The 25,271-nt window shown below is 39.3% G+C and overlaps 1 protein-coding gene across 1 annotated transcript in view; it reads left to right on the top strand.

The window, feature by feature from the left end:
• Positions 1-25,271, top strand: part of XXYLT1 (xyloside xylosyltransferase 1) — an 83,008-nt gene that overhangs the window by 25,662 nt on the left and 32,075 nt on the right. Inside the window, exon 3 of the mRNA XM_053459592.1 lies at positions 14,426-14,558. Within this exon, the coding sequence (XP_053315567.1) occupies positions 14,426-14,558 (133 nt within the window). The remainder of the gene's footprint in view (positions 1-14,425; positions 14,559-25,271) is intronic.

Here is a 25,271-nt window from a genome sequence, read left to right as displayed (position 1 = left end):
GTCGCCTAGCTAGCAATCCCTGAACAATTCTAAATGAAGCAAGAATTATTTATGAGAAGGGTTTGGGCATTTACTATTACGAGGAATGATAAGGACATGGGGCAGCCTATTGCTAAAATGAGCCCCCTCCAAGTATGCGTTTCTTTGTCTTCGTTCCACAGGATAGCACACGGGCCCTTGAGAGGTTGTGCAGTCCTTTATTAGACCCTTCATTACACGCAGCGAGAAGCATTGATGTACTTGGGAACGTCCCAGGGTAGGCTACCCAGAGCTAAAGTGCTTTTGTAGGGGGTAGGGCTGGCAGGGTTAACCATCCGTGGAGGCAGGTGAACCCTCAGGTAGGACTAGCTGAACCTAAGGGCAGGGCTGGCCCTTGACTTTAGCAGGGGGAAAGTGCTGGGAGAGTCGGCGTTTGTTAAACACAGCTCTTCCTACCCAGAGAATGAGAAAAGTCACCTGGAGACCCCGGGAAGCAGCTCTTCACCTGGTATGAGGATTGGGGCTGTGGCTGGAAGTTCTTGTAGGGAGGAGGTCACTGCTGGGAAGGATATTACCCCTCTCTGGATTTCATGGGGGGCCTTGTTCCCTTTTTTACACTATAAGCCTTATATCTTTCACACAGTGCATCAGATATGGCAAATTGCACCCTAGAGACTCTACATGAGCAGTAATGCGTCACCAGGGTGGGGGCTACATTAACATAAGCCCTTTTCATTGTCTCTTTTCTGTGGTATTAAAGCATGCCTTTGCTTGACTGTGTAGGCGCTTCACGTGGCTAATAACTCGGTTATAATAGTTGCTGCTGATGATATCTGTTCATTTGGTTTTAAATAGACCTGAAACAACGAATCGATAAAATCGATAATAATCGATAACGGGAATCGTTGTCGACGATTTCCGTTATCGATTAATCGAGTGATCGATTCGTCGTTGGAGCGATCGGCTCCTTTCACTTACCTCCGCCGGCGTTCACACCGTTTCTGCTGCAGAGCTCTGTAGTGTCCGTCTGGTTGAAGTTACGTAATGACGGATGTGACGCGCGTGAACGATGAAGATTTGAATAAAGTTTGGCGGTTGAACGTTGTAAGTGGAACGATTCGGTAGCGGAGGTACGTACGGAGAGAGAGAGAGAGAGAGAGAGAGAGAGAGAGAGAGAGAGAGAGAGAGAGAGAGAGAGAGAGACCGGGTGGGAAACTGATGGGGCAGAGTGTGGGTGGGTGCAGGGCATTTCATTAAATTATTAAATATTTTTTTATTCGATTAATCGAAAAAATAATCGGCCGATTAATCGATTATTAAAATAATCGTTAGTTGCAGCCCTAGTTTTAAATGTTATTAATAGTTTGCCTAGTCTTCCTTCTCTGATAATTAGAATTAATGCCTGAAAATCCAATTAACTGTGGCATCCCTGCTGTCTAAGAACAAAATAATTACGTCCATAAAGGTGAATTTGCAGGATCGGCCCCCCTTCTGTTTTATCATTCTTCTAGTTGCAAGTTTGTTGGGTTCACACTTGCTGTGATTATCATGGGAAAATGTTCCTTCACGAGGTTTCATTTGTCTTCATAAAATGTTGGGAATTGATTTAAAGTGTATGCAGTAAATATATTTTCTCTTATCTCATAAGCATTGGTTTAGTAATTGTTCCGCTTAACTTGGCCTTTCTTTTTTCTTTTTTGTAATTCAGCCAATTTTAATCTGATCAGCAGAATAAAACAACCGTTAAAATCTCTTATCTAATGTTATGAGATAAGCGATGGTATTTATGGAATGCTAAAAGCCTAACATTCTTTAATGCCAATTAAAGGCAGCCAGATGATTAAGGCTTAGAAGTTTATATATATTGGTGATTATTTATTGTTTTATACAGTATAGCGCCATCATATTCCATAGCGCTGTACACTGGGTAGACAGGGCATAACAAGTTGTATATACCATGATCAGGAGAGGATAGGTAAATCTGGGTGTCATCAGCATACAGGCGGTATTGAAAGCCAAAGGAAGATATCTATTTGCCAAATGAAGTCGTGTAAAGAGAGAACAGAACTGAGCTTTGGAGTACCCTGACTGAGAGGGGGAGGAAAGAGTTTCCGGAGATGAAGATGATGAAGGTACGATCACAAAGTTAGGATGTGAACCAGGAGAGAGCAGTGTCACGGAGACCAAGATCGCGAAGAGTTCGAAGGAGAAGAGGGTGGTCCACAGTGTCGAAAGCAGCAGAACAGTCCAGTAGGATTGCCATAGAGTAGTGGCCCTCGGTTTTAGCAGTGAGCATGTAAGAAATATAGATGGAATGAGAAATGTATTGGAATGGTCTGTATGCTACAGTTGGTGTAAGTATATTGTGGGAACATCAAGTAGTTTCCCTCAGTAGTTTCACTTCCCTAGTTAATCCAGATGCCAGTCCTTTTAATATGCAAAATGGCAGTTAGGGATCTTTTCACCTCAGGTCTACATCCTCGAACCGGAATTAAGAACCAGGTTTGTGTATATTTCTTTCTGACATACTTGAGTATGTGGGAAAACTACGTGGAGCAGAAGATGTAGTACTGACTCTTTATGGATAAAAACCTCACCCAAAATGAACATAGGGGGTTCTTTTCTAGGAGAGTCCCTAAGGAGAATCTCCTGGTAAGGAAAAGGCCTACCACATCGTACAGACCTGACCTTGGGTGCTAACTATATTTGCTGCTAGTTTTAGATGAAGTTGTGCTGTGTTGTGCTGTGTTGTGCTATGTATAATTAGAATATTATCCTGTTTATACTTTTGTAGTGTTTATTTTGCTGAACATTGTTAGTTTAAGGTGTATGTTGGTGATTTATTCCATTTTTGTTATTGTCTTTTAGTAAGAGATTGTTTTGTGTCTTTATTTGTTACAATATAGTTATATAGATGTACACCTGTATCTGTGTCTTACTTGTCGCTCAATTTACTTAAGAGAACAATCTCTGTAAGAGGGTCATAATTTCTTACAAGTAGGACGTTAGTAATTTTAATAAGAGCAGTCTCAATAGAATGTCATATAATAATTTATAGTTATTGAAGGATATTAGTAATTCTCATTGATTTGTGTTGTGGGATAATTTGCTTGCCACGTAATTGCTTCTATTATTTTATAAACATGATTTTGATTGGATATCTGATTATCTTAATCATTTGAAGGTTTCTACTAACCATACTCTTAATTAAAATTTATTATAATAAACTGAACTAAAAATGGCATTCCTTCTTTATCAGACTGTACCAAATCGCAAATTTAGCAACTATCTGGGTTTGTTTGTTTTCTTTTCAGCTCATATTGCTTACAGCAACAGCTTCCAAATGCAAATTCCACAGTTTGTATCAAAACCCCAATGAGCCCATGAAACATCTTCTCAGTCAACTGTCCAGTTACTTTTGAGCCCCTGAAAATGTGGACTATGTATGACAATTGCTGTAATTCCTTAACCTCTTGATTTGGATGTAAATACCCTCAAATGAAAGCCGAATGTCTGCACTTCACTTACATCTTGATTGTGTTACTGTCCAAATATTAATGGACCTAACTGTTTCTTTATAATTATGCATGATATGGAAGCAGCTGCCTTATACGTTTTATCTTCCTTTCATGAAAATAATAGCTAACGTGTCATTTTTATTAGTGGTTTGTTTTATTTTATTAATCTTATTATGTTTTAGGCATATTGTGGCTTGTGGTTTTATTGCTACATTGTTTATTGGTAGAGCCTTATATAATCTTTTATTTTTCTCATTTTACAATACGTACAAAACAATGACTACATCTTTTGTCCGACTGTGTATAGAAGTTCTGTATATATTGATCTACAAATGTGGCGCCTCCGTTAACCTTCATAAGGTTGTTTATTGAATAGACATAAACTGTGTACTATGGAAGTGTTTGTTAATGTTGCTAGCTTAAGATATCTGCTGTTGGCTGGGCTGAAATAGGTGGCAGCTATGTAATGTAGACTATTGCTATGTCCTACCATGTAATGTATTAACTTGTTGATGGTATAACCCTAACCAAGGAGTCCTCAAGATGTCGTCCTGCATCCAAAACTGGACTCCAGCCTTGAAAATTGACATTTGAAATCTCATGCTTTTTAATTTTAGAATATATAAATGGGTTTCCCTATTTCTTTACTTAAGTAATTAGTTAGTTGGAAGAGGGCTGGATATACATTTAAGACTTATGTTTTCAGCCATTCATGTGCCTATACTTTTGTGTACAAATGCAATGGAATGTATATTTTAACATTCTGTTGTGCTAACAGTTATTTGGGATATTATGAGAACATATTCCATGTCTTCATCTGTTGCTGGAGGAGTATCTATGGGTGGACATGAGGAGGCAAGAAGGAACCAGATAAGAGAACATCAGCTTTGTGCATGTTTAACCTTGGTTTCAGGTATGGGGCAGGCTGCGTCGAAAACTGGCCATGGTACTGGATTTCTTGGTCACCCACTTTATACTGCTTTCACATATACTGGATATTTTCACAGTTTAGGTCACCCAAAGCAGTGCCTGCTTAAAATATAACTATAGGAGCATCACTGCATTAGTGATTTAATGGTGGAGCTGCTAGCAAGTTGCACTGATTGCTATGGTGACTGCACCATATTTAGATTTTTTTCCCCTATACTTTTTCCTCTTAAACCCAATGCTTTAATATTTGCTTACAAAACAATTTGTAATACAAGGGGTTTGAATTGTATGAGTTCTGGATTCCCATGCTGGATTCAGAAGAATATAAGGACAACAAGACGATGTGTACCTAAGGGGGTAATGTCAGCTCCAATTACTTCTATTATATGCTCCCCTCTGTGCTATTGATTATGTTGTGCTCCAGATCTGTCACACACAGGCTGGCAGAGAACAGCAGGGTTTATCCACTGACCTACAGGAATCAACAACTCTGTGTTTGTTATTCATGGCAGAAGCTTCACTTCCAAATCTTTGAATTACTTTGTTAAAGGAAAAAACTCTTGTGTTACGTTAATATTCTTATAGGCATAAAGAAACAGTGTGACGGCTGTTGAGGACCATCTGATCCATCTAGTTTGGCTATTTCCCATATTTATTTAATGTATTTCCTGCCATCTTTTGTTTCTGCACAAAGCGGAGGGTAAGAGTCTAACATGGACAGTCTACTAAAAGTCCTACTACAAAAGAAGATGGGCAGAACATTGTCGCCATGGCACATAACATTGCCTGGCAATGTGTTCACAAAACAGTTTTTTTTGGTATTTGGTTTAAAAGCCATTACAGCTTTATAGCTGATCTGTCATTTCCCAAAATCCTACATTTCACAATTAACTTTGAAACGGTTACCCTGATTGCCAAAGAAAGAAATGAAATTTAGATTGTGAAAAGCTATGATGGTCATAGTTTTTGTACAAAGCATAAGCCAAAAGTCTATGGTTCCTAAAAGTTTGTTTGTAAATATCCCTTTTCATTATGCTTTCAGATCGTGTCGCATCCCAGAAAAAAATCTTCTTGTGAGCAAATGATGGAGCCAGTGTCGCAGCATAATATTGACTACCGTGTACAGGATGATCATAATAATTTTCCTACATATTGCCAGAAAAGTTTTTCACAAACTCTGGTCCATGTATAATCTTGCAATGAGATTGTAGTACCGGTAATAAGACTCCAGGGGAAGGGACTTCTGAAGTCCAATACCACCATTTTTGGCCTTCAGGCTTTGGAGGCAGCTTTTGGCCTTGGGAAAAAGGCATAGTCTTGGATTCTCACTGCTAGCCTAGGTATGTCCTGGCATGCCATCACACCGGGCACACTTCTCCCAGCCCGGGAGGTTATCACAAGTCAGGACCATCTTTAACATAGTGCAGAAGTGATGGCTACCCAGTGCAAGACTAGCCTTAGAGGCCCACAGAAGGCGTGCGTTCAGACGCCACACTAGTTGTTCAGAGCTTTATTTCTTTTTTTCTAATATATCCCCCTCATGCGACAGCAGATATTGCCCCTCCTACCCAATTGAAATTGTGTGCATGTGCAAATTCAGCATGCTGCACGAATGACGGAGCGTGACAGAGATCAATAGGGGTTGTGGTGCCACCATGCATTACAATGGGCTTCCATCACCATATAAAATTTACGTCTGAGTGCTCCTTGCCGCAAATTACGTTTTATTGTCGTTTGTAAAGTCCTGACAATCTGCCTTATGTCTTACTCGGTGAAAATTTTTTATCATTTCCCTTTCTGAGTGGAAATGTAGATTTTTATGATTGCAATATTCATCTTTACCTGATTTTTTTTTTTTTTTTTTTTGTGTAGGTGAATATATTTTTACATATTATATAATATATATTATACAATACATATACACACACTATATGGACAAAAGTATTGTGATATCTGAACATTACACCAGCAGGGACTTTGACGTTGCATTTTAAATACATAGACGTTAATATGTAGTTGGCCCCCCTTTGCAACTAAATATCAGTGTGGAAGAACTCGCTGCACATAGCCGTGACCTCAACCCCATTGAACACCTTTGGGATGAACTGGAATTGAAGCCAGGCCTTCTTGTCTAACATCAGTGCCTGATCTCACAAATGATCTACTGGATGAATTGCCAGAAATGCCCACACAAACTACAAAATCCTGTGGAAAGACTTCCCAGAAGCTGTTATAGCTGCAAAAGGGGGACCAACTACATATTAATGTTTATTTATTTAGAATGCAGTGTCATAATAGTCCCTGTTGGTGTAATGGTCAGGCATCCCAATACTTTTGTCCATATAGTGTGTGTATGTTTATGTATATATAAAATATTATGTATTAATTTGTCTTAGTCTGTCAGTTCTAGTTTTGTCATAATCATTGAATATATGTATTGTCAGAAGCGCTGCATAAACTGTTGGGCTATATGAATAAAAGATAACATATATATAAAAAATTCATAGTGACTGCTTTTGTGATTTGAGGACACTTTTATGGTTCCCTAGTTAAAGAGGGTCCTCATCTTGTCAGATTTTTAACGATGTATTGGTGATCATAATTCTGTGAAGTTACTAGGTAACTGCTAATCCAAACACTTGTGTGTTCGTACCAATAATAGAGCCCTGTTTTGACCCAAGTTTAGAATGTACAGATAAATAAAATGGCTCCATTGATGACCATAAATGTTATGACTGTGTACAGTGGATGGGAGCCATCCATGTTTTAAAATCTCAGTTTTTGTCAGCTTAACCCTGCTAGTGCTGCAACAGAAAATCATTTCTTTCCTGTGCTTTTTTTGGCTCCTGATTCCTCTGGCCCTCAGACGTTTAAATCAGACGGCTGTAGACACAATAAAATCCCATTTTCAATTGTTTTCTTATAAGTAAACATTGTTTATTTGCAACTGAAATGTTTTTGTGCCAACAATAAATGAGAAGTTACTGGGTTTTTTTTTTACCAGGAAGACTTCTAATCGGTGTCACAACAGCTTTTGACAGATGAGACCTTTGAAATTTTGGCAAGTGCCTGTGAAGTAAAGACTTAATGCACATTCACAGGTTTGCGGTTGGGAATAAAATGGGTGGTTGCGGCCTGGTGCAAAGCCAGTAACAGTTTAGTAGACACCTGGCAATCGATATATATTTAAAGGGACAGTATAATCGGCTACCCGAAGTCCACCTTTGCGGGATGTGGGTAGGAGGGCCCTGCTGACATCGCAGGACACACGCTATTGTTAATAGTGAATTTGTGTAGAGTGATGCGGCACGCAACGCCACTCCCGCGACCCAAAGTTTCCCTGTACTGACTCGGAGAACTGGGGAAGCGGTGCTTAACCTGAAGTCTCTGGATTTCACAGTTCCCAGGTATGATCTTCATGCCTTTGCATACCTGTCCACTTCCTAGGGTAGGTTAATGGAGTGCTCCCCGTTCTGGGAGAGTGAGTTCATAAAGGGGATGTGCTAGTCGCACACAGAGATGGGGCTAGCTCCAAACAGCCATTAGTAGGTTGGCGTAGGTGGCAAGTGGGCATTCCTAAAGCTACTACAGTAAAAGAAAAACAAACCTTCACCCGGAGACTTTAGGTCCCAACCGGTAGCATTCTCAAGATACGTTTACCTACTGTACTGAAAACTCACTTTTCGGAAAAGTGAGATCTGCTTTAACGGAAAGTTTATTGGCTGTTGCTAAATGTATTAATTCCAGAAAATCTCTTCGCATTATATCTCACTAAATAATAGCTTCCTCTTGGCACCTAGATCACGGAAAAGCTGAGCCAGACATTATCTCTGAAAATAACATAACAAAGGAAATAGTATAATTCCTGGAGACTCTATAGAGGAAAACACAGAAAAACACAAGGCCTCAGACTACAAAGAGAGCCGGAGCATAACCCAATAGTGTGAAATACAATAGACTGATCTCTAGCCCTGGCACCAGGCAGCTTCGTTCTTATTATAATGGGCATTGTTGAATCAGGAATCTAATATATCTACAGAACTATAAAGTCACACAATAGATCGGAGAGAAGAAAGGGATTGTAAGGGCACTTTGTAATGCATGGCTGGTTATGAGCTCATTAAGAGAACCTGCCACAGGCTGTATTGTTCCTGCCAAAGTACAACAAGTATGTCACACTCCAATAATGCAGTCAAAACTTGTAATGCGTAATGTCCGACGCACAACTTGCAAAACCCATAATTTTTGTGGACGCCTAAAAAGGAACAGAACAATCTCGACAAAGTATGTGAGCTGTGGTGGCAGAGCTTGTTAAGATAGCGTTTAGAAGGGCTGTGTGCTAAGCATGAGTCTGTGAAGGAGACTCATTATCGGTGTGAGGCAGTCAGAAGTCACAGGTAAAGTCAGCCCGCCGTGAGGTTAACGTGACTGTTCTTTGGGTGTATGACGCAGTGAGGAGCACTCTGTGAGCCCATTAAAACGGCTCTGTAGCCTGAAAGATGCTTCAACGGTAGGCAGTCACTGGTTTCAATAAGCAGATGTCAGGTGGATTGTGCACTTTCTGAAGGCAAGGAGAGAAATTCTCCAGTAGTGGCTCCGTAATGAAGCTTATTAAAGTGACATATATGACACTTGCCTCTTAACTACAGCGTTGCAATACTTCTTTCTCCCAGTTGGTAAACTTCTTTCTCTCTCTCTCCCAGAACTGTGTGCAGTTAACCATTTTTTGGGGGGACAAGTAGCTTTTTTTCTATTTTCTTTTTACTTATTGTCTGCTATTTTGTTTTTTTAAATGTAGGGTAAAACATTTATACATTGGACTCGCCCATTAGTCTTATGTATGTGTTAACTTACGTTATTACCCTTAGATTGCCAAACACATATGAGATACTAGGTGACAAAAGGCCCTTTCTTCCTTATAAAGAGCCTGCAAGGAACGGAGAATGATCAGTCGGCTACTTCTCACTTAGAAGAGGGTATACAATCTGCCTGTGTACAGGGGTTGATGCATGGAACAAACCACTTAGAGTAGCTGCAAGTTTCCATTTGATACATAATATACATTCATATAGAAAGTTACTTTTGTAATAAAATAATTAATTCTTGTGGAATGCAACTATCTTGTCCCTCAGCCAGGCTTATGAGTGACGTACAATATATATATATATATATATATATATATATATATATATATATATATATATATATAATATGTTGATAAAGATTTGATATATCCTGGAGTCTAGTATTATTTTGTTCCGTGTGTACGCTACTAGAACGTAATTTTCTCTTTATCCGCCTTCTGTAAGAGTTTTGTTTGCCTACGGAAAACAAATGTGCATTTACCTTTGTAATGAAACATTCAAGTAGCTAAGTGAGCAGGACAATTTTGTTAAATGTGTTTATGTAATTGAAGGAGATCAATGTTATTTTTCTTCCAAAGAGGACTCTTTTTCCTAATGGGATCTTCATAACAAGTAGAAAGACCAGAGCGTAAACAGAGCATTTAAAACTTCCCATTCCCTATTTGTGTACCAGGCAGAAACAGGTAGCGTTTTAAAATCAATTTAAATAGACAAAAATAGAGGGGAAATATTAAGAATAGAAATCCATTATTAAAGTGTCACGGTCCACTGCGGGTAAGTACGGCACATTCTACATACAGCTTAATCTGTATATATATGATCCAGAACCATGCAGGGTCCTGGGGTGTTTCAAACACCGATGTATTCTGGCCTGGGGCTGTAGGGTGACCACATTCGGTTATTTTTTTGGTTGCGCTGACAGGGTCATAGGCAACCAAGGCTCATTGATGCATGTGGGGGGAGGCTGGCCTGTGCAGTTAAATCCAACAGACGAGCTACTGGAGCTCAAAAATGCTGGTTTTGATAGAAAGGTGTCAGAACAGACAGTGCATCACAGTTTGTTGTGTATGTGGCTGCGTAGCCGCAGATCAGTCAGGGTGCCCATGCTGACCCCTGTTTTCTTTTATATCACATGGATGGCCAGGTGCGTGTGTGTCGCTTACCTGGAGAACACACGGCACCAGGATGCATCCAATGGAGGCCTCACCTCACAACTTACAGGACTTACAAGATCTGCTGCTAACGTCTTGGTGCAGATACCACAGCACACCTTCTAAGTGAAGTCAATGCCTTTACTGGTCAGGGGTGTTTTGGTGGCAAAAGCGGGACGTACATTAGACAGGTGGCCATAATGTTATGGCTGATTGATGTAATGTATTGCCCTGCAGTAAGTGAGATGTAGACCAATAACTTTAATAATATTTATGCGGCTGAATTGTTCTAAGACAAATGTCAATATAACATGAGCCATTTTATTTAAAATGTGGATTATTGTGACATTTTAATAAGTGGTAGTTCCTGATTAAAGGGCCGCTCTAGAATATACATTCTATGACAGCAGTGAAATGATTTTACAAAATATAAGCATTTTGTTTTAGTGTTCTAGATTTATAGAAGTAACTTTTAAGGTGAATAGAGTCGCTCAGAGAAGCTGGTTATGTCTATAAGGAAACTTTTTTTTCTTATCTTATTTTTGTGTGGAATCGTAGGACAATGCTCTGCAATGCAGTCCTATCATCGCAGCATTATGGTTTTTGCCTCCCTCTCTGGCTTAATCGAGATGAGATTTCTAAAGCACTTAACCGAACTTCATTGCGCTGAACTGAAAGCTATGAGGTTTTAATTTTAACTCGTGCTTTGGGTAAATGATCTGAATGCAAAAATCTACCTGTCCTACACACCAGAAAAAAACCCAGAACCTTGGATATGCAGTGAAAGCGTTGCGGTAACACGAGGCCGGCTCTGAGCTCTTTATAGCTCCATGCGTTTTTTATTGACTTTTATTGCAGCATTTCAGTTTCATTGTATTTACAGAGAATTTAGAACTGCAAGGAAAAAAATAAACCAATCTACCAAATTACTTTAACCACCAGAAAGAATGTTGAGCCGTGGAATATTTGATTGTTCCATAGATGTGGCAGAGCTAGCAGTTCAATTACGCAAACTGTTCCTTGAGATCAGGCACGCTGCAGCGGCAAATAATGTTTCCATTAACTCTTTGAGCACCATGGGGTTACAAAGCACCAGGTTTTTAAAGATCTTCCCCATGTTCATTTGATGGACAGAAGCGGATACAGATGTGTTCCTTCTGGATCTACCAGAGAGCTCTACCGAGGCAGAGAACAGTCATAGCTGCTATATAAATAACCTCAGAGACTGAACAATTGCATCTTCTCCGTTCCGTACCGGTGACGTTGAATGATTTAATACATATGTAGACATGGGGGGAAAGAGAATAATGCACCCTTCATCCTACTGCGTGGATAAGCATGTGAATTATTACGCATGGTTTGTGTCAAGAATACCTCTGTTTAAGGAATAAAGCATATATGTGTAATTCCTGAAAGTTCTCTAGTCTTAGCCTAATGGTTAACATAAAATGGTGATACCAATACTACTGCCCATTGTTTATTGAGAAAAAAAAAAAAGCTAACATTCGTTAAAGCATTTTCCGGTGTAATTTAAGTTGGCAAGAGAGGCACATTCAGCTCGCGGATTTTTTTTCTATATGGTAGAAAATATTGTAAAAAAGTACGATAGAGAAAGCGGAGCTGACTGCAATGACTCAAATACGGTGCTAATGGCTAGAGGCAATAAGCCAGCAACCTTATCTTTAGCATACTTGCCTATAACAGTCTGTCTCTAGTGCCACACAAATGGCTAGCAGCAGATGAGAAAATAAACGCACATAAGGCTCAGCCAGTCCACTTGTGCTATTTTTGGAAATTACTATATTTCAATATATAGAAACGTAGGCTTTGACGTTTTGGACCATCTAGTCTGTCTGTTTTTCCTGATGTAAAGACTAAAACCTAAATTATTTTATTGTTCCATAGATGTGGCGGAGCTAGCAGTTCAAGTGCTAATCACACCCATTCTAAAAAATCCTTCCTCTTCACTTATTTCCCGTCTTGACTACTGCAACACTCTTCTGCTTGGCATTCCACTGTCTTGACTCTCTCCTCTACAGTCTGTCCTAAATGCTGCATAAAATATAGTACTAATAAATCAGTTCTAGGTCTGATCTAAAATGTAATGTCTGTTCTAATGCATATCTTACTACTGGCACAACTCAAGACAACCCAAATTTAATTGTATTACGCTAAATCGCCTTTTTCTTGATGGTTTTTAGACAAAATGTTAGCTGTAACTACTGTATTAGCTGTACTGCTAGTAACAGGAAGCTCACAGGGTTAGGTTAGCTTTTGCGGGGACTGAAGACGGTGCTTTGGGTTTTTTTTTTGTTTTTTAAACCCTCCATTCACACTTTGCTTGGAATATTCATGTAACTTCCTTCATTAGGGAAAAACGACCTCATCATGTTTTCCTTCTCATTACAAAAACAGCATTGTTTCAATTTTTTCAGTCTTCTAAATTTAGTATGAAAAATGTAGTTGCCAAAGAAAGGAAAAAAAAAATCTGCTGTTCTTTGTAGTTATCTTACAGAAAGTATAACGGCTGTAAAATTTCAGGAAGAGTCCCAAGTTCTGGCTCCTAAAATTATTCCCGGTGTTTCAGCCAGGGCCTGTTTTTGCAGGGTTAACAGGCCAGACCTGTTTTTAATGTTAATATAAATTCTGGAAAATCATCTGGTGTTAATAAATTCCTGTCGTTACTGGGCTTTGCAAGAGTAGCTTTATTTTGTTTATTTTAAATGTTACAAAGTACAAATTGGATTTTGTCGGATAGAAACAACCTGTTAACACGGCTTAACCTAAGAACGGCTTATTCACAGTAGTGCAGAAATTCAGACTTCTGTATGTAGAAATAGCATTTTCTCATAGGAAAGGTATGTTATCGCTTGATATAAAACCTTTGGTTGTAGAGCTACAGCCTGGATGTGGAGGTAAGGGGAAGGCTGGCAAGCAGACAGTTGCTACCTGGGCTGCTCTGATTTAAACATTTAGGGCCACTATTGGACATGGTTTTTGTCCTTCTTACAGTTCCACATGTATCTAGCAGGGACCTCAAAGCATTTACATCTTGAATGGATCCTATGTTTTCCATCCCTGTAACTGTGTTTTCATACCGGACTGAAAATTAAAAATGAGGGTGTTCTGCCTCATGTCTTGGGCTGCCTTATTAGCGGGACACTTGACCTTGCCGAGTCTATTTCTAGCCCTCCCCTGGTGGAAGTACTGTACAAGTAGTTGCGGTAGCGCATAAACACAATGTAACGCAATATAAGATTTAGAGAATTTAATTTTTTCATTAAAATAGAATTAATATATTCAAGGGCTGATGGACAAAGTCAAGTTAAGGAGGATGACAACAACTTATGGTTTGCAACATAGTATACAAGACTGTAGCAAACCCTCAAAGTACTCTGAAAGACTCTTCTATGGACCCAGAGACAAGTTACATTTTCAGGCAGCCATCACATCCATCAGAAGTCCAGGTTTTTTTCCTTCGATGGCGTAGTATATAATAGGGTGGAACATTCAGCAGGACATTTAAGCCTTTCCCTGTTTATTTGGGTGGCCTGGTAGACAGTCAAGCCGGTGCAAACCAGCTTACAGTATAGAAGACCTCAGAGTTACAGTATGTTGGTCATCAACATAAGACAGCCTTTTGTATTTTTTTTGGTCTGTGATTGAAACGGATAAAACATATTCTGGAGCAAAGTATAAAAAGTGGTTTTCTTGCCATACCAACAATGGAATGGTCAAACCAGCAGGAAGATTCCATTTGCTGCTGTGGTGGTAAAACCCTTTTCAAACTTTTACCATAATCACTTTACATACAAGCCTCCTGTGTGTGTGTGTTAACTTCTGGGCAACTAGACTCGTGAAATACTTTTATACCCATGGAATAGAATTCTTTGCCTATGGTATTTCTGAACTGCTTTCTACAGTACAATTTAAAATATGTACACAGTTTTGTTTACAAACCCTTTCTCTCTTTGTATCTTAGACATATCTCGGATTATTCAGCTGGACCTGGATCTGAAGTTTAAAACAAACATTCGGGAACTGTTTGAGGAGTTTGACAACTTTCTACAGGACTCTGTGATAGGCATAGCACATGAAATGCAGCCTGTGTACAGGTAAAGTGTTCTAGAGGGTGTGCAGGTTGAATGTTGCAAGCTGATTAATAGGCACTTAATACATGTAATTGTATTAAAATTCATTGCTGTGTGATTTTGCTCTGATTCCACCAACCCCTCCAGTTGAGATGGAACATGTTGTACGTTTCCACCAGTGGCCACAATAAAGATAACGGTGGACAAGTCTTTGAGGTCCTAATGGGTAAAACAAAACATTCTGAAGACATTTTATAGACTGAATAGAAGAAATGTGCCATGAGTTTTTTTTAGCTTTGGTAGGCGATAAGCTCTTGGTGAGGCACTGATTGAGCAGATCTCACTGGTATTGGGCCATCACTCAAATTAGCATTGGTTGCTCACTGGTCTATGTGCACTAAGCATGTTGATAAGCACATCAACTTCTAGTTGGGCTACGGGAAAAGGCATTTATGTTCTTCAACAGCAGCCCTTGTCAGGTTGCCCCTATAGCGTCTTGGGTAATCAGCTTGGCGTCGCACATCTGAAAATTAACTTATAAAGCCTGTGGGGTTCAGATGCTCTGGGTGACCAGTCCCGGACCAAACCAGTGTAATACTCAAAACCCAAATTGGTGATGTTTCAGAATGTTAATATTCATCTGTTTGTTCTATTTTGATAAATTCTGGTAAAATTTGTTAGGCCTTTAGCCTTTATGTAGTAGTTGTATCTTGCAGGTGATGCTTAAAGTGTATGCTTTTGGGACAATATCTCACATAGTGCCTCTTGAAGCATGTACAAGAGATTTCTTGCCACATGTCTGTAGATATGTAGCATTCAAGGAGTGAGTGTATGAGAACTTAATTTTATTCAGCTTGACTTATTCAAATCCTAGCTGTGCTTACTGTAGGAACATTTCTGTCATGTTACTGACATTCTGGTCAGCATACTTTTCTCTGTTGGCATTCTCACCATTTATCAGTAATTTCACAGCAAGTATCCATGAGAGGTCACAGATGCACCCTCTGCAGCATCCCACGGTGTCCCATGTGCATACGCGAAAGAGAATAGGGAGGCTGTGTTCCCATAACAAACAGCTTGGACACTGCAGTTAGCACCGCAGCTGTGGTGATTTGAAGTGAGTGATGGATGAGGCTTTGCCATGGGCTTCACTTCACAAACTAGTTGCTGACCTGGCTTGCTCCTGTGACCCTGTCTGGTTCCTGACTTTGTCTCTGGACTCTGATTTGGCCTGAGTGACATCTGATTACCTGGTTTAACCTTGGCCTTCTACTGACCAAGATATTTAGATTCTGATTTGCTTGCCAGACCATTCACCTCCTGATTTGACCTTGGCTTGGTTTTGACTACTCTCCTTCATATACTTGTTTCTGAGTTCCACTAACCGTGTCACTGTTGCATTACAATTTCCGAATTGCTTCTCAAATGTGAGCATCATACCAGTTTGGGAACCGTCAAACTGAATGTAGGAACACACAAATATGTGCAAGTTAATAGTGGTTTTTGAAAGTGTGTACTACCTTAGTGTGAAGCTTTGTTATGTTTAGCAAATAGATTATTTGTGTTTTATATACCCATATGGAAATGAAAATAATAGACTTCCATCTGTAACTATAGGAATTAGAACGTTAACATCTTTGTCGGTTGCAGACAAAGAGGTGAATTATACTGTTTTCATCTACTGTGATTGTAGCTAAATGGCTTTCCTCATGTGGCTTATCCAAAAAACAGCATCCTTATAGTGAGCAGACTCAAACAGTTAGTTGAACATCACACGGAGGGGCTAAGACTCCCTCTTTGCTCTTTGACACAAGTACAGATAGATCTTGGAGGTGTACAAACATTAACATAATACACAGACATTACGATAACATTAGCTAATACTGAGCTGGCTACAACTAACTTCATGTGAACAAAGAGAACATGACGCTTCCCACCTGGTCTGTAGATACCGCAATATAAACCTTAACAGAGAATTAAATCAACATTACATATTCCAGCTTGCAAAGCTTCTCTTGTCTAGAATTTGCAGAAGCACAACATCCCATATAGAACATTAAACCTCAAATAATATAGTCTGTATTACTTCACATGAATTTGAGATAGACTTTAGTACTGTGCAGAAGTTAGCTAGGTTTTTGAATTCTGATGCAGTGGTGGCAAATTATACTTATCCCAGTCTTCATGAGGTAGGAGTAGTAATAGTTCTACTATTCACCATGGCTTGCTTTGTTATCTTTGGAAATGTGTACACTTCAGTGGGTCATAGATGCTGTTAGCGACAGATAAGATGCCCTCTTGGAGCACATCAGCTCTTATGTCCTAGTGTGCACTAAGACTTTTCTTTCAGGTCTGTTGCATGTTTTCCCAAAAAGAAAAGTTTACATCACCTTGTTGCTATTTGAGTCATTGTAACGTTCCTTTTCTGTTACATTGAGCAATTCTGTATTTTCAGTACAAGAAGTTGTGCTGTGACATCGGTAACGATGTACTTCCAAGGTGGTCATTACAGATGAGGGAGCTATCCACTTAATTCTGACAGACGTGACCTATTTTTCACACAAACCAGAACTCTCCTTCACACAGTAGTGATGTTGATTCAATGTAAGATGTATGTCCGTTATTTGTCTATGCAGACATCTACTATTATCACCCAGCCTTGGTCAGGTTTTTGTGCTTCCATTACAATATGTAATGTTCAGAGATAGGTATTTGTCTGAGCTATTCCACAGTGTAACAGATCTTGTCTATACAATCTTTGCAAGGTGAAAATAATATTTCTCTCTAGAGCTTTAGCAAATGTGTCAAAGTACAATATAAAATGGAGGCTCAGGTCATGTTATGTATCACAGACTATTCTAACACTAGGCAACGCTGAGCTGGCTAATAACAAACTTCGTGTGAAGAAAGAGAACATGATATGGATTTTGTCACACTTTGTAGGGCTGTCCACACACCAGACCCTTATGCAGGCACGAGTCTAACACCGTATCGGATGTATTTGAGGTCAGAATCTCACCAGAAAGGTAGATTTATATGAGCTGTAACACCACAACTAAATATTAGGAAATTACTTGTATTGACTTTCTTAGTTGCCAGGATTTGTATAACAAGAAGGTGAAATGGTCAAAACCACCATCCCTCCAAGTGGTCTTATTTATGATATGGGGAATTAGGTGAGACATCTGTGTGCTTAATGTAAGAAGCACGGTGGGTCTGTGTGAATTAGATGGATCCGATGTGCTCTCTTTGTGGATAAGCAAACACATAGAAACATGACATACGGCTCACAGTTGTGTGCTGCTGCATTTAACTTTGCATATCAAGGCATCTTATGGCTTACAGCTTCTATGTGAAACAGAAAATTTGACATGCTTACAAAGATGCAGAGCTAGATATCTATTCTCTTATATCCTTAATTTTTTTAAATTAGGTACAGTATGTTGGAGGAATGTCTTTAGTGATCATGTGCTATCGTGATGGTAGGCTAGAACAGACAGGAGTGTTGGACAAGAAACTGACATTTTCAGCTATAATAAGAACGTCTGCCTGCATTCCAAAACCATTCAACTCTGAGCCGAGCAGACTCTTCAAGGTCATGCACGCAGTAGATCAATTAGTACCGAATGCTTGACTGAAATGTTTTACAATGTTATGCGCACCTTTTGGATCTTAAAGGGTTAAATATCTGTAGAAGGGATAATATTGATTTAGGGTCACGGCATAAAGAACAGTACAGTACTTATATGTATTTACCATACAGATTTCATGCATCAGAGCCCAATTGGTAGTGTTTGCTTGTTCTGTAACAGTTGTATACTTTCAGTGTGTGTTTTGTGCTTGTTCATACTGCGTAGAACATTTTTGGTTTAATATAATTCAATGCATCCTCTTATCCAGCACATTCAGGCTAATTTTAACAATGAGTAGTTTTTGCCCTACTTAAAACCTACATGACCAGCAGCTGTAAAATAATGTGATTTACTGCATTCCTCTTGGCATTAATTAGAGTTAATAGCTGGAAGAACAAAGACTCCAGAAACAATTTTTTGGTCTGATTGTGCTAATCCATAATATGAAGTCACATCTGAACTAGTACATGGAGACCTATTAATAGCCCTTGCACTAGAGGTTGGAGCATTTGTTAAGCAGCCTAGAAATCTAATGTGACATTAATCCTAATGTTTCTAAGTATGCCATTCGCTGTTGGGTTATTTTAAGTCCTGTGGGTGGGTCGTACAACACGATATGTTCCTTTCATGTGCCCTGAAAATGAGATTCCACTTCCTCCTTCCACCAGATTGTATTCTAATCGGTTGCAGTCAAAACTCCCTTTTCCCTTCTGTTGTGTTTTTGACATAAGGGAAGTGTTAATGTTCTCTCTCCTATGGAAATGAGCACATCATGTATCTTAACACTGCCAATACAACATTGCTTTTCATACTTAACATATAGTTCATGTACACTGGAGGCTGCTAAAATTCTATTTCTGTACAGTGTTATAATTATATAAATTATGATATAAATTATTTCTGAACATTATTTTACATAAAAATCAATACAATATAAATACAGTGATATTCATTTCGGCAACTATAATGTGTAGCACATAAAACCAAAATCTTTCAGCAAGGACCACATCTAGTTTGTGAACCATTGTGAAACATCTGTTTATAAAATATCACCGATACGGTGCAGCAAAGAGTGGCCAGCGGCATGATATGTCGGGCATCATGTTACCGGAGCATAGAAACATGTCGCCCATACCCAGATGTTGGCTGCACTTATGTCACTAGGTGGCTGCTGGCCTTAAAGTGCCAGGGCCACCTCATTCTCCCCAGTCCTGCCCTGATACATCACAATGGTATTGTCCCAAGCAGCCATATAATTTTCATGGCATGGATATAGAAGGGGGAAAACATATATGCATTCCCAGGTCTGAACTACTTACACTGTCCTGCTGGCCCAATGTGAAGGTGCATTCAACAATTAAGCAGTGAATGTTTAAATGTAGATTTAGTCTGTGGTGACCCAAAACAAGACTAAAACAATCCAGGTATAAATTGGACTTTTTCAGATAAACTCTTTTTTCAGATAAGTCTTTTTGATGGTTTTTCCTTGACACGAATACTGTAAAATACAATAATGAGCAAGACTGTCTCTGAGGCAAAAGGAGAAAAGAATTGTTGACGGGCCTAACAATGGTTTTACCCTTTTAGCTTTAGAGACAGCCTTGCCCTTTGAGAATGGAAACAAAATAGTATTACAGGAACACACGCATGAATGGAATGAGACCATACCTAGTAATGTATCATTCTTAACAGTGCTGTGACACCTTTAGAAGAATTTGCACACAGTGACAAAACCCATAATGGCGTGTTATGTCAGCAGGTTCTCAACCCAGTCCTCAAGGCTCACTGAAAGTGCAGCATTTAGTAATTACTACATTCTACTTCAGTGAAGAGATTCATAAAACCTAGACCTTGGCTCGGCTTTGCTTTGGTGGCAACCACTACATTTTAATTCTCCTGCACGGTATGTGGTGAGATATCAGAGATATTCAAGCAATGATGCACTTGTAACAAACCAGTTATTCTATCAACTAGGCTCCATACCAACCGCTATACTGGAACATATGGCTATTTTTTTAAAGTTTTTTTAAGTCAATAGCCCAGAGGTACCCCAAAAAGTGGTATTTTTATGGGCATCTGTACCATTCTGATTCTTTAGGGTAATTTCAGTAGATGGGAAATATGGTTATCGGCCATCAAATTCTATGTATTGGCCTGTAAGTTGGAAGCACGAGAATCCTTGGAGAAGTCAACATTTGTCAAGCAATTTCCAGCTTCTTCATGTTCAGGCATCGCTTGTGTCAGTGCCGATGGTTTCACAAGCAGACGTGCAATGTGTAGGTATCCTGCCGAGATAGTGAAGGACCCTGTTTCTCCTCATCAAGGAGGGCCTCCTTTCTCATCTGTCACACGAACCAGCCTGCAACTCGATTGTAGCCTGAGCAACACCAGAAGCTTCCTCTCCTTTATTCTTGCTAAAGCATTTAATGATTGCTGGAGACATGGCATTGTTTAATACAAAAGACAATCTGTTCCAAGAAAGACTGATTACACTCAACAACAGAATAGGAGCTCGAGTACTTTTTATAGTGCATTTCTGCAGAAAATATTATGTACCTGTATTCATTGGCGTATTGTATTTTACCTCTTTTGTATTCCACTGGGCACTGTATGTATTGGCTTGGTTGAATGCGGTTGTTTGACCTATATTTGCTTGACGAGTGCAGGCTGTATGCCCCATGTATTGTTGTAGTTTCCACCCAGTACTTGATAAGTGGCTGTGCATTATGTTTTGGGAAGATCATGTACGTAAGGCGAGATATTCTTCTCACAGACATTAATCCCATCTGTCTGTTCTTTATTTTCATAGGCAAGCTTTCAATGTGTGAGGCACAGATTGAGAAAGTGTTACAAATCAATTTCTCGTCTTTGTCCACATAGGTTTCAGGACTCTAGCACTTAAAGTTGCAGTGAGTACTTTAATATGCATTCTTCCAAAATGGTGAAAAAAGAGCAATTTCTAGTTGCAGAAGTTGCATCCCTGCAGCTGCCTTCTAGCCACTAAATGATTCTTGCCACTGTGGCACAGAGACAGGAAAGGACTCTCATGGAAATACACAGGAGAACTTTCTGAGAATGCACAGGTAGGCTAAACAGACCCCAGCCCACAATGTTCACTGAGCCAGCCCTGGAGCTGACGGGACAGATAAGTAACGTATGTCATACAGGAAGAGAGGTGTTTGGCCAATTACCTTCATGGCAGCTATCTGGGGTGGAAAAAAAGGGTACCATGTTGAAGTTAGAGACCACACACTATCTTCTGCATTAAAATGGACTTGGAAAGCTGTTGAGCCATGTTAAACAGTGTAGAAGTTACTGGCAATGCCCATATTTATTATTAGATTTACGACGCAAACCTCAGAGGCGTTGATTTACTAAAATAGACAAGCAGTTGGGCTGGCACTGAACATATGGAATCTTAATGCTTAAATCAACAGAGTACATTTGACCACATGTAACCTACCTGTAAAGCACATAACTGTTTAGCACGCTTGTAGAATGCACACTACAATTAATGAGTACAAGCAAACCATATTACTTGGAACCAGTCGAAATGTACAGCTGAGCAGATTCCACATAAAAGCCAACATGTTCAGCTTTATGCCTTGGCACTAGCCAATGTCACATTGATCCCCTATTAGATTTACGGCAGTCTCCCTAGGCAGTGCCTTTAATAAGTGCTCTTTGGGGGCTTGTGGTGCATTGTAAGAGTCATAGGTATGTAACATGTATAATACATGAATGCAGCATACTGTATTTTGTGGGTGGTATTTCATTCTTTTACGGGATTTAATTGTTGACTTCACATTTAGAAACATGTAGTGGTGAAAAGATGGGCCATTTAGTAAGTAAAGGTTAGCTTTTAGTAAGTGTGAACGGCTCACCTTGTCTGATGGTTATTTGGAGGATTTTGCTATTTCCAACTGTTTGCTTAACTATTTTGTTTCATAAACACACTGTGTTATGATGTCACTTTTATTTATTTATTTTTTTAAAGTTAGTATTTTGTGAATGTCGGAATTTCCACATATATGGCAGATGAATCACATCACCCACAAATGGAAAAAATACCCCAATTAAACATGTACTGTATATAACTGACTATATTAACGACCACATCTGCCATATCGGAAGTCCCAAGGACCACTGTATTTATAAAGACTGTTGAGTAATGTTTTGCCTAGAAGCGCAAGCAAGATCTTAGGCTTTGTACCTTGTATTTCTGACACCTGTATACATAACCATAGCTGGGAACTTCCCAGTGCTCATTGATTTAGTAGTGATAAAAGCTGTAATGACGGCAGTGCCCCTTAGTATCAGGTGTGTGGGAACGAATGGCTCAATAAAGCAAGGGAAATTAGGAAGTGCCTCCTAGTGTGAGGTTCCCATGATAATTTTCTATTGTGGTATTGCGGGGGTACTGGTAACAATGGGTCACATGGGGTTTTAGTTTATTAAAGATTTGGTCCCACTACCTGTGATCACTTTGGCTGCACCCCTGCCATGCCACTATTGAAATATCCTCTGGTAATATTAATTGTGTGGTTACTATAAGGAAACTAGTGATGTATTTCACTTTGAAAATGTTGCACTGAATTACTATTTAGGATCCTATTGTGACAATGACTCGAGCTAATAGTTTCATAGATCGCCGTGTATGTACTGTAATGCTCTACTTATGCCATATTTGATAGAAAGGCCATTAGAAGCTATTAATCTCATTATTCTATTTGAATGTATAGCAATCTCTGCTTCAATGTACTGTTTGCCATACTGAGCTGCAGCATGTAAATCAAGTACTTGTATTAAAACAATGCTCAGAAAGCTTGCTATTCCAAGTACGCTACAGTATTTATTAATTTTAATATAGAACCAGCATATAAAGGACAATCAAGAATGTTTGTTTGTTTTGGAAGGTTAAAGGGAGTTTTTTAGTTCCTCTTATCTTTTGTGTGGGTTTGTTTGTAGCGATAGAGCATATATTTCTCCACTATTTATAAATGTGCCCTAGTGTTGCTCAAAATTGACTTGCCTTTCACTCGTTAGCTATTTTTGGAATCTGAATTAATTTGTTCTTCCTTGTTTAAATTTCCGTATGTTGAGATTTTCATTTGTATAGTTAAGATATTTATTTTTCCCTTTGGCAAAAGGGGCTTTTTAAGTAGAAACCTCAGGCTAAGTAGTCTATTTTACTTAGCTCTGTAGCTGCGTTGCACACATGGACGGCTCCTTAGATCAGTGGTGTCTAACTTTGCCCTTAGGACCTCAGATATCACAAACCCCCTTGAGTTCATTTGAACTTTCAAATACTGATTCTTTCAATTGTCCTTTATTTATTGATATATTTTCCCAGCCCCTAAGGTTTGTTGGGTGATCTTAAGTGTGCATTGAGATGACATCTACAGGACATCATGTCTCACTAGGTGAGTCTCAACAAGCAAGTGCACCAAATAATTTTAGGTTATAAAATGTCACCTTTACACAATATGTAGAGGAACTATTTTATTGGAGTAATATATATGTGATATACTTGCCTATTTATTATAAAGAAAGAGCATGATCAAGAGTGTTTCCATACTTGAGTGCAAATTAGCGTGAATAATGTACACTGTCCCTTTGAAAGACTTTAATGTGTTAATGGAAACAATGTTGGAAGGAAGGATACGGGCAAAATGACTGTAATTTTCCAAATGACGATCCAGACAGCAAGATGTGAGCAGCTGCTTGCTCCATACAAACTGCTGCCTGTCAGCACATATCTGCGAGGATCTCATAGGATTTTATACACAGCACTGCTAATTGTGCTATTTTTCATCCTAGCCTAGCAATAAAATCTCAGCCCAAGTCTCATTGGCCTGCATTGGTACAGAACTACATGACAAAGTATTTCAACTTGCTGAGATTAGCGAAATGGTTTAATTAAGCCAGGTTTCATGCATACAAATATCACCGTCTTTTAATTGTGCTTGGGTATTTTGAGCATTGCAAGGAATTCTTTGCATAACAATATTTTATTTGGCTCTGGGGATGTTTGCCAAGTAGTTTGAGTTGTGGATATTTTACGACCATGAAACCTACTGTGCTTAACTGGAGAAACCTTTCAGCACTATTGGAATAAAGCTTTGCAGAAAGGTGTAGAAAGATTCCATTGATTGCTACTGTATATGGATCTTTCATTTTAGAAGGTTATCTGGTGCTGTGTTACCGGCCCCAGCCTATGACCAGGGATAGGCCGGGTCAATTTATGTGAAGAAAAATATGCAATGTGATAGGTCCGGAATGTAAAATGGTATTCTTACCGGTCCTGGAAGAAAGTGCTCTTGCACTAACCCACATGCCGGACGCACTGGCGGACCATACCTTAAGTCCAGAGGAGCAAGTTTTACCTATCTTGTGCGGCTACTTACTTGACTTGTGTATTTTATGGGCTTGTTAGCTGTTTAGGTCAGCACAGCAAGATAACATGTATTCTGACTTATATAAAAACTACACTATATGGACAAAAGTATTGAGACACCTGACCTTTATACCAACATTCTAAATACAGTTTAGTTGACCCCCCCCCCTTTTGCAGCTATAACAGCTTCCACTTTTCTGGAAAGGCTTTCCACAAGATTTTGGAGTGTTTCTATGGGAATTTTGCCCATTCGTCCAGTAGAGCGTTTGTGAGGTCAGGCGCTGATGTTGGACAAGAACACATGGCTCGCTATCTCCATTTCAGTTCATCCCAAAGGTGTTTGATGGGGTTGAGGTCAGGAGTAAATGTGGCCAGTCTAGTTCTTCCACACCAAACTCATTCAACCATGTCTTTATGGACCTTACTTTGTGCACTAGAGCACAGACATGTTGAAATAGAAAAGGGCTTTCCTCAAACTGTTCCCAGAAGGTTGGAAGCAGAGAATTGTCCATAATGTCTTGGTATGCTGAAGCATTACAATTTCTCTTAACTGGAAGTAAGGGGCCCAAACCCTGAAAAACAGCCCCATACCATTATCCCTCCCTCACAAATGTTTGTAAATGCAGACTGCATGGTTAGGTGGTTGATGTTATACACCTGTGCCAATGGGTCTGATTGAAACACCTGAATTCAATAATTAAGAGGTGT

Source organism: Spea bombifrons, chromosome 3 (genome assembly GCF_027358695.1).
Source record: "Spea bombifrons isolate aSpeBom1 chromosome 3, aSpeBom1.2.pri, whole genome shotgun sequence".
Taxonomy (NCBI): Eukaryota; Metazoa; Chordata; class Amphibia; order Anura; family Pelobatidae; genus Spea; species Spea bombifrons.
The sequence above is the reverse complement of the archived record's forward strand: the minus strand, read 5'-3'. Positions and strand labels throughout refer to the sequence as shown.